This window comes from Poecilia reticulata, linkage group LG20 (assembly GCF_000633615.1).
Source record: "Poecilia reticulata strain Guanapo linkage group LG20, Guppy_female_1.0+MT, whole genome shotgun sequence".
Lineage (NCBI taxonomy): Eukaryota > Metazoa > Chordata > Actinopteri > Cyprinodontiformes > Poeciliidae > Poecilia > Poecilia reticulata.
The window spans coordinates 1088224-1105073 of NC_024350.1; the positions used below are offsets into that span (position 1 = coordinate 1088224).

Genomic DNA, 16850 nt, shown 5'->3' on the forward strand with positions numbered 1-16850 from the left:
ATTCTGGTTCAGACTTGTGGGAACTATGTATAGAGGGATTATTTATTTGTAAAAAAAACAACAGCTGTGTGTGCAACTTGACTGCAGAAAGAGGAGACTGGCTTTTACACTCCCACTGGTTGCCATGGTTACCCACATTTATCTTGCTGTTTTAACATTAGGTAGCATGTCAGCATACTACAGTTGCTGGTCACAGCATGACAAGTTATGCTACCTAATTGACATTAGTGACCCATTAATGACCTCACACATTACATCGGTGTTTCTCAATTATTTTCTGTTATATCCCTTCTAGGGATCATAATTTTTTTTGCGTGCTTTATTGTTAATTTTCCATTAACAATAAAAAGATAGGTTTCGTTTATTTCCTGGCCTTTTCCTGTGAGCTACAGTTACTTGCTTATGATTGAATATTAGGACCAGGCTCTGAGTTTTTGATTTGGGTTTTGAATATGAGTAAAGTTGGATGAGAATAAAGTCGTAATTTTATAACTTTTCACCATACTGCACTAAATTGCAGAATACTAGGGGTCTTGTACGGTTATAGTTGGCACTGGTTTAACTAATTAGTAAATGCTAAATCTTTTAGCAAATCAGAAGCAAATTTTCAGCCCCAGGACTTTAAAACAACTGCTTAAACAACTTGTTATTTAATAGAACAAGATCTGCTGGTTACTGTTGGATTTAGAGGAATAAAATGTTCAACTTTTTTACTCGTTGTTTTCCTCTAGTCTTCCGAATCCAGAGTTCTTCATGTACACAGTGAAAAACACACAAAGAACAACAATTCACCATTCAACTTCAGACATATCCTCCTGACTACCAGTAGTTTATTTTTGTCCTCTGTAGAGGACATTTCTAAACTTGAATATCTCCCACCCCCTGTGTTCTACTGAATTAATTCCTTTTGGTATCTAGAGACATTTAGGGCTTTTCAATGCTACCACATGTGACGGGGTGGGACTTTTGTACGTACCTTTTTCTCATTCATTTTATGGGAAGAGACAAAGTAAGTGCATAAAACTTTTTATCGTGCAAATTACTAGTGAGTAAAAAGAAGAACTTGATACATGTGAAGTAATGCAATTTATGTAAAATACATTAAAATGAATGAATGAGGGCACATTTAAGTGAGATTTGACAACAATTTCACTGAAAGAGTCTCAAAAACTCTGATGGAGTTGACAAAAATCCAAACTACCTCAATTTATATGATGTTATTCTGAAGGAGGCCATATTGTAGCTCATCAGGTCCATGAAATCTTTACATTATACCAAAATTAAGCTTGTATTTCACAAAATTTCATCAAAGTTTTGTAAATTGTCAGTTATGGTGTTGACACATCATGGTTGTGACAAACAACGTAGGAATAAAAAGAAGAAAAAACTAAAGAATAACATAAGCTAACCAGAGCTAACTAGCCCTCTTAGCAAAGGAAGAGAAGGGAAGTGGTCATGGGGTCCTCAGAAGTTCTGGTGCCCCCAATAATGCCTGATTTTTTTTTACATTCTTTTCATTTCTGACGGTGTTGACAAAAACTAGGGACAAATTTCAATTGAGTTGGAAAATATATATAAAAATTGTTTTTAATTCAATTTATTGATACCTTTATAATTATTTAGATGACTACTTATACTTAATTGTCATAATATATAATTTTAGTATTTCTTTAATTGTTTTAAACTATTATAATGTATTGAGTTCTGCTCCTGGACAAGGGATTTTACAGGCATCATCCACCGACTACAATGTTTAAAATAAAAAAATATTCAGCAAATACCTGGAAAATATACATTGTTGTGCTCACATGACCCAGGTTAGTTTAGTCAGATATTTGAAAAAATTACATTTTATGTGTATTTTATTCAAATTTTGCGCTTTATCCATAGGACCTGTTTTGTCCCTATTCTCAAGAATCACTAAGATAGACTGAGGAGAGGGAGAAATAATGATTAAAAACCTTAATAGTATAGAAGAGATAGTTCATAATTTTAATAAATATTTTGTAAGTGTGGGGCCTAAGTTGGCTGAAGAAATCCCAGAGCCCACAGTAAATGACACATTAAATAACACATTAGTTAGAAATCCAGACTCCATGTTTCTCACAGCGGTGAAAGGAAAAGAGATTATAGATATAGTAAATAAATGTAATAATAAAAGGTCAACTGACTGTGATGGTACTGACATGATAATAAAAAAGTTGATTGTGGACATTATTCAGCAGCTAACATATCTGTAATCTGTCAATTCAAACTGGTATATTTCCACAAAAAGTGAAAATTGCAAAAGTCATCCCACTATATAAATCTGGGAATAGACATCATTTTAGAAATTACAGGCCTGTTTCATTACTTCCACAATTCTATAAACTTTTGGAAAAAATATTTGTTACTAGAATGGATAGATTTGTTAGTAAACACCAACTACTCGCTGAGGGTCATTTAGGTCACAAAGATCCACAGCGATGGCAGTTCTTCAATTAACAGAAGAGGTGACCAGTGCATTAGATAAAAAGAAACCTGCTGTTGGGGTATTGACTTAAAAAAGCATTTGATATGATTGATCATGAAATACTCATAACAAAACTCGTGCGTTGTGGTCTAAGAGAAGTAGTTTTGCACTAGCTGAAAAGTTATCTCAGCAACAGGCAACAATTTGTGCAATTGGGTGATTTCCAGTCCTCATGTTTGTTCATCGTTTGTGGTGTTCCCCAGGGCTCAGTATTGGGCCCAAAGTTGTTTCTCTTATACATAAATGATATATGTAAGGTTTTCAAAATACCTAATTTTGTTTTATTTGTACAGATGAAAATTTACAGCAGCTTTTGCTAGAAATTAATTTAGAGTTATGTAAACTGAAAAGTGGTTTGATATTAACAAATTACCACTAAATTGAGATAAAACCAAGTTTTAAAGGGCATAGCGATTTACAAATAATAATTGATAATGTGACTGTGAAGAGAGAGACTGAAATTCTGTTTTTGGGAGTATTGATTCATAATAAGATCTGTTGGAAACCTCATATTAAATATATTCAATCTAAAATAGCTAGAAGTATTGCAGTTCTCTCTGATGCTAGAACATTTCTAAACTCCCCTGCACTTCATATTTTTTACTGTTCACTTATTTTACCATATCTAAGTTACTGTGTGGAAATTTGAGGCAACACTTACAAAACTTCACTTCAACCACTGTGCACATTACAGAAAAGAGCCATTGGAATAATTCACAAGGTTGATTTTTATTGTCATACCAACAATTTATTCATAGATTCTTATTTCCTGAAACTCACAGATTTGGTAGAGTTTCAAACTGCACAGTTTATGTATAAAGTTAAAAACAAACTATTACCAGAAAATATTTAAAAATTATTTACTGATAGAGTGGAAGAATATGATTACAGAGAAAACCTCAACTTCAGAACTTTGAATGTTCGAGCAACAATGAAAAGAATGTGCATTTCTGTCATTGGTGTGAAAATCTGGAATAAACTCACTAAAGAGCTAAAGCAAAGTCCAAGCATGAGGTATTTTAAGAAAAGACTCAAAATGGTTATTAATCTTTTGATTAAGGATGATCTTTTGTATAAGGATGAACACCTATGATGAATTTGGCTGGGAATTACTGCATTGTGGATGACTTGGTCAATTGGGTGTAGGTCTGTGTATGTGTGTGTAAATATATGTGGGTGTGTAAATAGGTATATATTATTTATGTATATATGCAGATAGATGCATATGTACATATATGTGTGTAAAGAATTACTTTCATCTGGTTCAGGAAATATTACTATAGTTATTATTATTTAATTTTTTTGTTGGAAAGGATACTTGAAACAGGAAGACTATGCTATGAATGAATGGAAAAGGGGTATGATTATATAAATTAAACTTCATCATACTCCTTTTCAGACTCAGTCACCAAATAAGTGCTGTATTTCCATGTACACAACTTATTTGTATTATTGTATGTATATTTGATAGTAAGGTATTGTATTTATTTATTTACACTTTGTTGATGAAATGTCTGAAATAAATTAAGCGAACAAATTAATATTAACCTAAACTACATAAAAAATGCATCTGAATAGCCTATGCTAATATGATTATAGTTTTACAGGTAAAATTAGTAAGTGACAGATTTATTTTTAGTGCTGTCAGTCAAAAAAAAGTCCAGCGCAACCTCTGGTCCTTATTTCTTTACAAAACCTAATAAAAAGCATTTTGCATACTACACTGAAATTTGACCAGTTTCTCTTTCCTGTTGAGAGATGCATCCTTCACTATCTGTTTCTCTTACTACTGACTCCACTTAAAGATGAACAGCAGCGCTCTCTTCTGGATGGTATTAAAACTACAGTACTGAAAGAAGATCAAAGACACGTTATTAGTCGATTTAAATTAGTTTTAATCTACCAAACCATTATTCAACAATTAATTGTAAGTTGATTAATTGCTTGCATGGTTAGACAAGTACTAGGGATGCAAACAATCCCTGTCACTATGTCACAACATAGTAACAGTTTTAACAAATACATGTAATTTTTTTTCTTTATAAACGTTACATAGTGTGTAACTTTATATCCTGCTCGCATAATGTACCATGTTTAAGTTCAGTACTTTTAATTGACCCTGAAGTATAAATTCATCATATTTATGATAATTCTGTAATATCTGCGACAAGGAAAGTTTCCACTAACTTATAATTTCACAGATGGGGAGTACCCCTTCACTTTTTCAGCTAGCTGGTTTTAGAGTCACTGATCACAAGAGAGATCCTTCTGGACTGTTTTTGTTTTACGTTTTTGCTTTATTGGCCTGAGCAGTTTTCATGTGGTTTTGTCTCATTGAATGAATTCCTACATAATCACAGTTTTTTCTGTTCTGAATTTGCAGCTGATCAGTGATGGCAGTGTAGTGTATGCTGAGGGCCTTTGGGACCATGTTACCATGGACATCCAGGAACTTGGCTTCAAGGCTGGTGATGCCATCGAAGTGATTGATGCCACAAACAAGGAGTGGTGGTGGGGCCGCATCATGGACAGTGAGGGCTGGTTTCCTGCTAGCTTTGTACGGGTGAGGTCATCTCTGCTGGCAGTACTATTTCATTGTGATTGCTAAGACCAACACATATGGAGTCTCAGCTTATTACCAATATATCAATTGTTTGTTCAGCATGTTTGATACAAGTAAAAACATATAAGGTAAGTTATATATTTTGCCCATTAAGGATTTTAACTGTATTCTCTCAAGCTGCGTGTGAACCAGGATGAACCTATGGAGCAACTTTCAACCCATCTGGAGGAGTCCCAATGTGGAGATGGGGATGGAGCGGATTTAGGTTTGTCATTAGGCCCTGGGTTACCCTGCAAAGAACAGATGAGAGCCAACGTCATCAATGAGATCATGATCACAGAGCGAGACTACATCACGCACCTGAAAGACATCTGTGAGGTCTGAAACTAGACCAACTTGAATTACTTTTGGATTTGCACTCATTTCATTTAGTTACATTTTTTATATAATAACTAATTTCTACAATTATGCAAATTACATTGTTGCTTATTGATTTCAAATATTTTTCTACATTTAAGAGAATCATGTTAAGTAACTTAAATGTGCTCTACATATGTTATTTCTGAGCTTTTCTTTAATTTTTTTTTATAGTACAAAATTCTGTCATTAGTGAAAAGAGATCATTTAACATGCTAAAATCTGAATAAAATAAAACCCAACACTTTTTAAAATGGTACTTCCTGTGGATAGACATAACGTCCTGGGTCATAGCAATAGAGTCCAAGCCGAGTGTATGTTTCAGCAATAGAGAAAATGGGCTTTAAATTTAGAGCACTGTCATGGCAGGCAGTTTAATTATTTCTTCCTGTTCTCAGATTATGTTTTTTACTTTTTATTTTCGGAGCAAAAAGCTCAGTCCAGTCCAGCCATCTCTGATCCTTATTATGTTTTTCTCAGGGTTACATCAAACAGTGCCGTAAGAGGACAGACATGTTTACTGAAGAGCAGATTAGAACCATCTATGGAAACATTGAGGAGATATACAGATTCCAGAGAAAGTTCCTGAAGGGCCTGGAGAAAGAATTCAACAAGGGGCAGCCCCATCTTAGTGAGATAGGCTGCTGTTTTCTTGAACATGTAAGATAGATGTTCTAATTTACTTTTAAAGCAGGTTGAAATCTCTTTTGACTTATTCCATTAGGATATGTATTTAAGATTTGTCTTGAATCATGTCTTCATGTCTTGATGTCCAGCAAACAGATTTCCAGATTTATTCAGAGTATTGTAATAATCACCCCAACGCCTGTGTCCAACTCTCCAAGCTGATGAAAGTCAACAAGTACGTGTATTTCTTTGAGGCCTGTCGATTGCTGCAGAAGATGATTGATATTTCTTTAGACGGCTTCCTACTCACTCCAGTGCAGAAGATCTGCAAGTATCCATTACAGCTGGCTGAGCTCATCAAATACACCAATCCTCAGCACAGGTGACTGGCTTTAATTGCTGTTTACAATGAGCCAATATTCTACATCACAAACATTAACTTTCATGTGCGTCATCAGAAAAATCTAAAAACCTTGTAGTTTAGATTGGAGTTTGCTTCTTAATGTTGTACTAAAATACACTATAGCTACACTTGATATTTACAGTAATTATTTACATGAACTGTTCCACAGTACTTCATATATGCCTTTGGAAAAATGTCTTTGCTCCAAATTACCTGAGTACGATGGAAGAATATTTGTGTTTGAGGGAGATATTTCTTAGGGACGCACCATATTGGGCTGATATTTGATATGCCCTTTGTACAGCTCTCACCTACCAACATAGATTTTAGCTGACTTTGATTTCTCTTTGAAAACCAGAATAACTGAATAATTATACTGATACTTTCTGGGGAACTAGAAAATTGAAGTGGGTTAATATGAAATATAGTATTCAAGGTTTCTCCCCAGTGCAGTGGTTTCAAACTTAAATCCTCGTGGACCAATCTCCTGCAACTTTTAGATGTCTCTGCGCTTCAACACAGCTGGTTCCAATTTTAACTCATTTGATTTATTTTTGCACTCCCACAAAGTAAACTTGCCAACTCATTTAAATTTTAAATGAACAGTTAACTATTTTAGCCTATATGGTGGACTGCCTATGCTTCCCTACCACTGGTTTTAACAAGTTTTGTGGTGGAAAACCTCTATGGTCATTATTCAATGTTTTCCTGGTGAGTCTTCAACAATAATTACCTTTAAGTAGGTACTTTTCATTAACTTCACACTTCTGTTCCCTAGTATTTTTTTTACATTCCTCTTGGATTTGTAGGGACTACAAGGATGTGGAGGCAGCCTTAAAAGCCATGAAAAATGTCGCCAGGATGATCAATGAGAGAAAACGGCGCCTTGAGAACATTGACAAAATTGCCCAGTGGCAGAGTTCCATAGAAGACTGGGAGGTTTGAAGTGATGAATTGTTCTGAAATCTGTTGCATGATACTGTAAAGTGTACCTCTGACAGGTATGAGAAGCAATTAGCAGCCGTGTAAGTCTGTTCTGATCCATGCAGGGTGAAGATGTTCTGGTCAGAAGCTCTGAACTTATCTTTTCTGGGGAGATAAGTAAACTATCCCAGCCACAAACTAAGAGCCAGCAGAGAATGTTTTTTCTCTTCGACCATCAGATGGTTTATTGCAAGAAGGTACTTTTGTAATTTTCTTTTTCTTAGCATATGATTAATAAATGAGGAACATCGCTTTCTTGGCCTTGTGTGTATAAAATTCAGTATCAAATATAATCTTCGCTCCCAGGAGCTCAACAAAAGTTATTTTCCTATGGTACATGCCACCAGTTGCAAAATGTCTTCAAAGACTTTTGAGAAGTCAACTATTCAAGTAAAAAGCGGTTTCATAAAGTAGAATCAGCCAGGTAGGACAACAACTCATTGCATTACATTAATGGCATGTTAAATCACAAAGTAGGGTAAGCAGTTAATGAGGCACACGATGCACAGAGGTCACCAACCTTCTGCAAAGTCAATAACAACCTTCTAATTTCATGTGGCCTTATGAATGAAGTTGAGACATTGCGGAAAAAATAAATGTGATTTGCAAATGCTTTCAACCTATATTTAATTGAAATTCACTACAAAGACAAGATATTTAATGTTCAAGTGGATAAACTTTTTTTTTCTTCCAAATAATCACTCATTTGTGAATGCCTATGTCTGAAACACATTCCCAAAAAGTTAGGACAGGGCAACGAAAGAAAGCTTAGGAATGCTAAAAAATATATTTGTTTGGAATATTCTACAGGTGAATATGTTAATTGGAAACAAGTGAGGGTCATGACTAGAGTATAAGTTTCCTCTGGGCTGATGTGTCCACTCTTCAAATTGTTTTTGGAAAACATGGGCGTTGTGTCCTCAGAGTCAGGGAGGAAAAGAAAAGGAAAATGTCAGCATCTGTGATGGTGTCTAAGATCATAGTATGTTAGTGTTGATGGTATAGGTACATTGCAAATCTGTGAAGGCACCATCAATGCTGAAGCGTACATTGAGGTTTGGAAAAAGATATGCTTCCCATCCAACCAACATCTTTTTGAGGGAGTTCTAGGATGACAAAGCGAAGCCACATTCTGCACGTTACAAAATTCTGGCTTCAAAGTAAAAGAGTGTGTGTACACCATAAAGTTGGAGAATTTAATCATCACTTGTTGATAGTCACAAAAATCTGTTTAATATAAGCCAGCACATAAATTATTAGTATTGCAATGTATTATATATGTTGTTTATATACTGAAATTGACCAAAATACCCTGTTAATTCAAAAGAGAGAGAAAAAAAGAAAACCAAAATTCGGACAGCGTTTTACCAGGGGGCCTAAAGTGAAGAGCCCCGCCCCCTTGCTCTTCAGACAGAATTTGGGGAAGAAGACGGCGGTCGTTCTTTTTTTTCTCACTGTAGCTGTTCATCTTTACAGGTTAGTGATATGAAGCTGGTGAAAACTGTCCCCCTCTAAAATGTAAAGTAACAAGTTAATTCGGAACTTATTTTGTAATCACATGCAAAGACGTGCCTAAGCATTAAAAAAGAGTGATTTCTGCTGGGATCGCAGTTAGCTTCAACGGTCATATAACGGCCGTTTTAAAGATCGCTACATGTATCAATAAGCTCCGTTCCACTCCCCGATCCAACAATGGTGTACTGACATGCATTGTGTTTGTTATCTGTTCAAAGGAAATATTTATTATAGATGTTACAACTTTCCCCCTGCTGTGTAATCAATTCCACTGTACAGTCAGTTATATAATTATTCAAAGCCCATTAGAATTTAAAGTATATTTGATCATCTTAATATGTCCATGTTAAATTATTTAACCAAGAACAACATCATTAATTCTTTCAGAATTATTACAACTCAAAGAAATTAGTGCCCTTAAAATTTAGCTGCAATTGAGAAATTGGTGTTTTTTAATGTAAATCTGTGAGCTTTAAATTGATTGGTGAATTGTTTTGATTTGGCGTTTTGATGTTCTCACAGTTGGTGGGAGCTGATGCTATTCACTGAGGTGAATGCTATGTGGTTGTTTGAGAACAACAGGACACAAGGACATGATTACACAAAGAAATGTTCATGATTTCATGATTTCAAGAATTTGTAATAAAGAGACAGAGTTTGGGGAAGAAGACGGCGATCGTTCTTTTGTTCTCACTGTAGCTGTTCATCTTTACAGAGAACAAAGGAGAAGCGGAGAGACATCAGACGAACAAAAAAACATCATTTGTTACAATTGTCCACTATGAGCTGAGCCGAGACGTGTAACAAACTGTGGGGGCTCATCCGGCATCTCTCCTCATCAAAACCATTCGGAGAAGATCCAGAGATACCAGAACCACGTGACCAAGGTGACAGTACACAGCTGAAGACCAGGAGTCAACCCGTGGGTGTCCAGGGTGAGAGATCAGAGTAGGAAGGAACCGCAATCCTCCACCGGAACTGCGCTGCTGATCCTGAGGTCAACGTATGCTGATCACAGAGGAGCCACATCGCCGATCCAGAAGACAACTCACTCTAGCTGCAGCTGAGCCATTTTGCTGCAGTGGCTCAGCAAAATGGCTTCATCTCTAGTTGAAGCTGAGCCAAGTTGTTGATCCAGAGGACAACGTACGCTATCTCCAGAGGAGTCAACTCATTGATTTGGATCACACCATCACGTAATTTCTCAGAGGACTGAACTGGAGGACTGATCTGTAGTAGAACCAGATACCATGGCAGAAGTTTGCAAAGAGTTAATATGGAACATCAAGAAACAACTTTTCAAACTCTCAAGCGACAATGTTTATCAGGTGGCAAAAGACATTGCTATTAATAGCCAGCATGGAGATGAACTGGACCCAAACGATGAAGAAAGCTGCGTGGACTTTGTCACCTCCTTTTTGCAGTCTGATGCCTTTCTCAAGTGGGAAGACAAAGGTATGGGTTGGTTGCTGGATTTGAATGATGTGATATATAAGCTAATTAACGCTGATGCTACTGATAATTCTGGAACGGGTGTGTTAAATGATGTTTGTGTACTTATTGCACCTAGTCACACTCAGTCTGTAGCAATCAAAACACTCCACATCTCAACCCCAAGCTCACTGTAACAGTACAGTCATGCAGTCCCAACCTGACTCTATTACCCAACCCAACAAAAAAATTTGGTCGGTAGAAGGACTGAGACAGGTGTATGAAGAACTGGGCAAGAAACTCCGACAGTATGAATCTATTGTGGCCCCACCAATTCCAGTTTCTCTCCACCAAGTTGAGTCATAACAGGCCATAAATGACCCCAGATCAACCCGTGTGTCTGAAGGACCTCTCCTACCTGCAGCGCAAAGATTTCAAAGTACATGGTGGTCAGGTAGGATATCAGAGCTCTGACTTAAGCTACAACAACATCAGTAAACAAATCAATGAGGGAGTAAAAGAGGGTTTCACAAAGGCAGAAGTGGTCAGGGGGGTGTAGAGGATAATAAAAAAAGGAGCCTTTAAAGACATGCTCGTGAACAAAGACTCAATCACTGTATCTGAGCTCAAAGGCTTCCTCAGGTCCCACCTTGGTGAGAAAGCATCGACTGAGATGTTCAAGGAATTGATGCGTGCCAGGCAATTAGACCAAGAACCACCTCAACAGTTCCTGTACCGCATGATTGGGCTAAAACAGAAACTCCTTTTTCAAACTCGGCACACCAGTACAGACGTCACATATGACCCCAAGACCATCCAAATTGTCTTTCTCCATACCATATACAAGGGTTTAGGAATGAAACATGCAGACCTCTGACAGAGATTGAGGCCCCTGATTGCAAAACAGCCAAGTTACAAATGAGGAAATCCTCAGTCAAGTCATGAAAATCATGAGTGATGAGAATGAGCACCAAAGTAGACTGTGCCAATTCCCTAGACAAAAGACGACACAAGCACACAGTACCAAAGTTGAAACAGGAGGTGATTACAACGAGTCACAAGACGCAGCAGCAGACAGTAAGAATCTCCAGACAATAGGACAGCTCACTGCTCAAGTTGAGGCTTTGACTCAGATGGTGGCTTCATTGATGGATCTGCATGCAGCTAACCCACAAGTGTCTCAGCCTCTAACTAGGTCAGCCCATATGCAACCACACCCTCCCTACCAACCATCCTCAAGAAGCGGCCACAACCTCTGTTGAGGCAACCTGCAGCTCAGATGAGGGGCAGGGTGGCTCGTTGCCCTGTGTGTACTGAGCAGAACTCACATGAGTGTAACCACTGCTTTACATGTGGAGAAGCAGGCCACAGGGTGATTGGTTGTTTGAAGCGAGTCAAGCCACAGGGACTCAGTCTCTGATGAGGGGCACTCAGAGACCGGTGAGCAATTCCAGTCCTGAGCAGTAGATCAAGCGTCAAGTCAAATAGCAAGATGCCTCCAACAAAGACAATGTCAGGAGCCTCATACACCTCTCAGCCAGAGAACAGTCGACCGTAGAGCACCCCTGGAAAGAAAAGCCTGCTGAAATGCCTGCTTGATGGCTACCCGAATACAGCCTTATTTGATTCAGGGTTGCAAGTGAGTATAATCGACCAAGAATGGTCAATTATACTCGACCATCTCTCACTGTCTCACTGTACAATCTCAAATTGTACAGTGAGACCCCTTTCTGAGCTATTAGAGGAGGAACTCAGTGAGTTTCACCCATCCACTGTACAGCACTGAATGGCCTGTAACTGCTTAGACACTGTCAACTTAGCAGGAAACGATGACTCCAACCTGACCATACAGGCTCTTTATCTTGTCAGTCAGCTACCCCTGCCCCAGCCCTTCTTGGAGATCATTAAAAGGAAGGAGTCCTCAGGTGAGGCTGTTGCCACTGTGGTCAGTCTCCATCATGAGGCATTTGGGATAGAGGAGGAGCAGGTGGAGGCCATTGTGAGTTTCATCCAGGTGCTGCTCAGGGCATATGATGATCTAGTCACAATAAGAGTGGGTAGAGACCACACTATTATTCCCCCTGGCAGAACAGCTCATGTGTGGTGCAGGGTACCCCCGAATTTTAACATCTCTGACCCTTTTGTCATATATGAGCCTGCAGAGGGGAGAACTGCTTTAGGACACTTGGGTGTGGGGGAGGGCCTCTTAAAAGTCAATGAGGTCAGGCGACCATATGTTAAAGTGCCCATCTCCAATCACTCAAAACATGAGGTCACCCTACCCAAAAGAACTCCCCTGGGAACCATCCAAAATGGCATAAAGGTTCTGGAGACCAACACTCCAGGGTCCCACTAAAAAAAATGGCTGCAGTTAAGGTCAATGGAGTTACATCCTCCAGCTGCTCTCCAACTGACTCCTGGCTCCCTCCTGTCAAGATCAGTCACTTAAGCCTCGAACAACAACAGGTGTTAAAGGAAGTACTCTGTGAGGAGTGTGGCACCTTCTCCCATGACGGTGATGACATTGGATGCATCCCTTCTCTGCAGATGGAAATTAGGACTAAGGATTTTATCCCAGTCCAAAGAGTCTATGCATCCATTCCAAAGCCATTCTACAAAGAAGTGAAGGAGTATATCCAGGAACTTCTGATTAAAGGTTAAATTGTGAAGTTTCAGTCTCCATACACAGCCCGTCATATGTATCAGGAAGAAAGATGGATCCTTACAACTTTGTGTTGACTACCGGCTCCTCAACAACAAAACTACCCGACCGCCACCCCCTATCTAAGACCTCACTGACTACTTGGGTAGATATGCTTGGTTCTCGATTCTGGATCAAGGGAAAGCGTACCATCAAGGCTTTATTGCCGAAGGATCAAGGTACCTGACCACGTTCACAACCCCATGGGGTCTGTACGAGTGGGTCCGAATACCGTTTGGGCTGTTGAACGCACTGGCAGCTATTCAAAGGAGCATGGAGGGGACACTTGATGAGCTGAGAGATGAGTGCTGCATTCCATACCTCGATGATGTTTTGTGCTTCTCCAGATATTTGAAGAGCATGTGCAGGTGTTATGCAGAATCCTCCAAGCCTTGCAGTGCCATGGTGTAAAGTTGAAGCCAGAAAAATGCGAGCTCTTTCGCAAGGAGGTCAGGTACATTAGCCGGTTGGTGTCGGCGGATGGAGTAAGGATGAACCCCAAAGATCTTGAAGCAGTACAAGCACTGAAACACAAGACACCACAAACAGTTGGGGACATCAGGCAAATGCTCGGGTTCCTGAGCTATTACAGAACATACGTGCAGGACTTTTCACGTATAGCCAAGCCCCTGTATGACCTGCTTCAGTCAAAGGCCGACACCTCTCAGCTTAAGTTGCCACGGGGGAAAACAAAAGGCCACCAGCAGTCCTCTCGAACCCCAATAAAGTGGACCAAAGAACATCAATAGGTGCTTGAGCAGCTCATTGTCCGACTGACCAAACCCCCAGTGCTGGCATACCCCGATTTCGACCGCCCTTTCACACTTCACACTGATGCCTCCCAAAAAGGCCTGGGTGCGGTTCTCTATCAAGTCCAGGATGGAAAAAATGAGGGTGATGGATATGGGTCACGCACACTGATGCCAGTGGAACAGAATTATCACCTACACAGTGACAAACTCGAATTCCTGGCATTGAAGTGGGCAATGTGTGACAAGTTTCGTGATTATCTGTTCTATGCCCACATTTTACAGTCTTCATGGACAACAACCCACTCACATACATCCTGAGCACTGCCAAGCTTAACGCAGTCAGTCACCGGTGGGTGGGGCAGTTGGCCGACTTCCACTTTGACGTCAAATACCTACTAGTTAAAACTGCCATTGATATCGACACCTTGTTGCGATGGCCCCTGGATATAGACACCTTTATGGCTGAATGCTCTGAAGAACTATCAGAGGACACTGTTTGTGCTGCATGGGAAGGAAGCCAGAGAGCTCAACAGAGAGATGTGGCCTGGGTGGCAGCCCTCAACTTATCACCTCCTAGCCAACCCCAGTTTGAGGGTCTGCAGACAGTCGGTCACGATGAGCTGGTGAGGGAACAAAGGAAAGACCCCGCCATTAGAAAAGTTGTGGAGTTGAAACAAGCCAAGCCACTAACAGAGGATGAAAGAAATAAAGTTGTTGGACACACAAGGAGGCTGCTGAGAGAGTGGGGCAAATCATACCTGGAGGATGACCTGCTCTACAGAAAAACTGCGAGTCGACAGCAACTGGTTCTGCCCACCACATATAAACAGTTCTGACTCACCTCCACAACAATATGAGTCATGTCGACGTTGAAAAAGTGCTGAGCTTGGCAAGGGAGCGATTCTACTGGCCTTTCATGAAAAGCAATATAGAGGAATACATCACCAGGAAATGCTTTTGCATCAAACAGAAGAAACCAGTCACAAATGAAAGAGCTGCAATGGGAAGTATTACATTGACTTCACTTCTCGAGCTGTTATGCATCGATTTCCTTCACTTGGAAGCCAGCAAGGGTGGGTATGAGTACATCCGGGTCATGACTGACCACTTTACCAGATTTTCCCAAGCCTATCCCACCAAGAACAAGGCTGGTAAGAATGCAGCCAACTGAATTTTCAATTATTTCATCCCAAGATGTGGGTACCCGGCCAAACTCCATTATGACCAGGGTGAGGAGTTCGAGAATGAGCTCTTTAAAAATCTCAGATGATTAGCTAGTGTGGCCCATTCAAGAACCTCCCCACACCCCCAGGGCAATCCGGTCGAACAACTAAATTGTACCTTACTGGAGATGCTCCGGACTCTGGGGGAGAAAGAGAACTGGAAAGATCACCTACCTCATGTGCTTCATGAATACAACTGTACAAAACATGAGGCCACAGGGTTCTCCCCGTACTATCTGTTGTATGGTTGATGTCCTCGCCTCCCTGCTGACATCCTCTTTGGCCTCATAACAGACCAGGAGGCCGAAATCAAAGAATCAAGTGGGTATGCCGAGAGGTGGGCTGGAAAAATTACAGAGGCATATCGGATAGCCAATGCAAACAGCCAACAATCCAGCATAAAGGGAAAGACATACTATGACAAGAAGAGCAGAATTGTCATCCTTCAGCCTGGGGACAGAGTCCTGGTACGCAATCTCAGTGAACGTGGGGGCCCTGGAAAGCTGAGAAACTACTGGGAGCAGCAGATCTTCATCGTCAGAGAGCAGATGGGTGACAACCCCGTCTACAAAGTCAGCCTGAGGGAGGAGGTCGGCCAGTTTGCACTCTGCACCGAAACCTACTGCTACAAGTAAACAATTTATCATAGCCGGTCCAGAACCTGACTACAAGAACAACAGGGTCACAAAGGAAAGCCAAAAAGAGTTCAAATGACCTTCAGACCAGACATGCTGTATTGCACTCAAACACAGAAGACAGACAAGGAGGAGGATGAGGAAGCACCTCGTTACTGGCTTCGAATACCTGTGGAGAGACCCAGACCAAACATTCACCCACCTGATCAAAATACTACCGATGCTTTCCAAGAGATAGCTGAAGAGAATGAAACCAGTTTGATGGAAGCAATCCTGACCGAACCTGGACAGGAAGGAGAGTGTGTCAGAAGTGGAAGGCAGGGGTCAAGCAGAGGAGATGAACAACATGTTGAGGAGCTTCAGCCCACATTCCTGGAGGACATACAGTCTGCCCCTCAAGAAGACAATACTCCTACACATTGACACGGAACATCCAGTCCCCCTGAGACAGTCTACAAGAGAAAGACGGCCAAGATATATGTTTACTCTGGGTCAACCAGCTTACCAGCCACGCCCCACTGTGAATACAATTGGAATCCAACCAATGCAGTGTATGCACCAGTGTTCCCCCCCCCCATATTTCCATCTTATCCAACCACCACCCATTAGCCCCTACCCTTACCTACCTGTTATGTATCAAACACACTGTAGATAGAACACCTGGGAAAGATAGTTGAATACCTGAACCATACATACATCATACATTACATATCCATCTACTGCAAAACATACATCATACACTGCATACTCACCTGGTGTGACCTCCAACATACAACACTACACTTTTTTGTGCAGTTTTGAAAAATTTATGTTCAGTCAAGTTATTTTGGAGACAGTCAGGAGCCACCTTTGTTTGTTGGGAAGTGTGTGATACACCATAAAGTGGGAGAATTTAATCATAACTTGTTGATAGTCAAAAAAATCTGTTTAAGAATATAAGCCACTACATAAAATGGTTAATATTGCACTATTGCACCTTATCGTGGTGGAGGGGTTTGAGTGTCCCAATAATCCTAGGAGCTATGCTGTCTGGGGCTTTATGCCCCTGGTAGGGTCACCCAAGGCAGACAGGTCCTAGGTGAGGAAC

General features: G+C 40.1%; 1 protein-coding gene across 8 annotated transcripts in view; it reads left to right on the forward strand.

The window, feature by feature from the left end:
• The window catches only part of arhgef4 (Rho guanine nucleotide exchange factor (GEF) 4), an 87765-nt gene that overhangs the window by 58782 nt on the left and 12133 nt on the right, over positions 1 to 16850 (forward strand). For 6 of the 8 annotated variants that reach the window (XR_536409.2, XR_001776031.1, XM_008438227.2 and 3 more), the window contains 6 exons: positions 4896 to 5075; positions 5253 to 5453; positions 5973 to 6152; positions 6269 to 6501; positions 7332 to 7461; positions 7572 to 7703. Coding sequence is in view for 6 of the 8 variants with exons in the window: in XM_008438227.2 (XP_008436449.1) it covers positions 4896 to 5075; positions 5253 to 5453; positions 5973 to 6152; positions 6269 to 6501; positions 7332 to 7461; positions 7572 to 7703 (1056 nt within the window). In the remaining 2 variants the exon portion in view is untranslated. Of the gene's footprint in view, positions 1 to 4895; positions 5076 to 5252; positions 5454 to 5972; positions 6153 to 6268; positions 6502 to 7331; positions 7462 to 7571; positions 7704 to 9736; positions 9813 to 16850 lie in introns of those variants that run through there. The other 2 variants (XM_008438228.2, XM_008438226.2) reach the window with 2 other exon arrangements.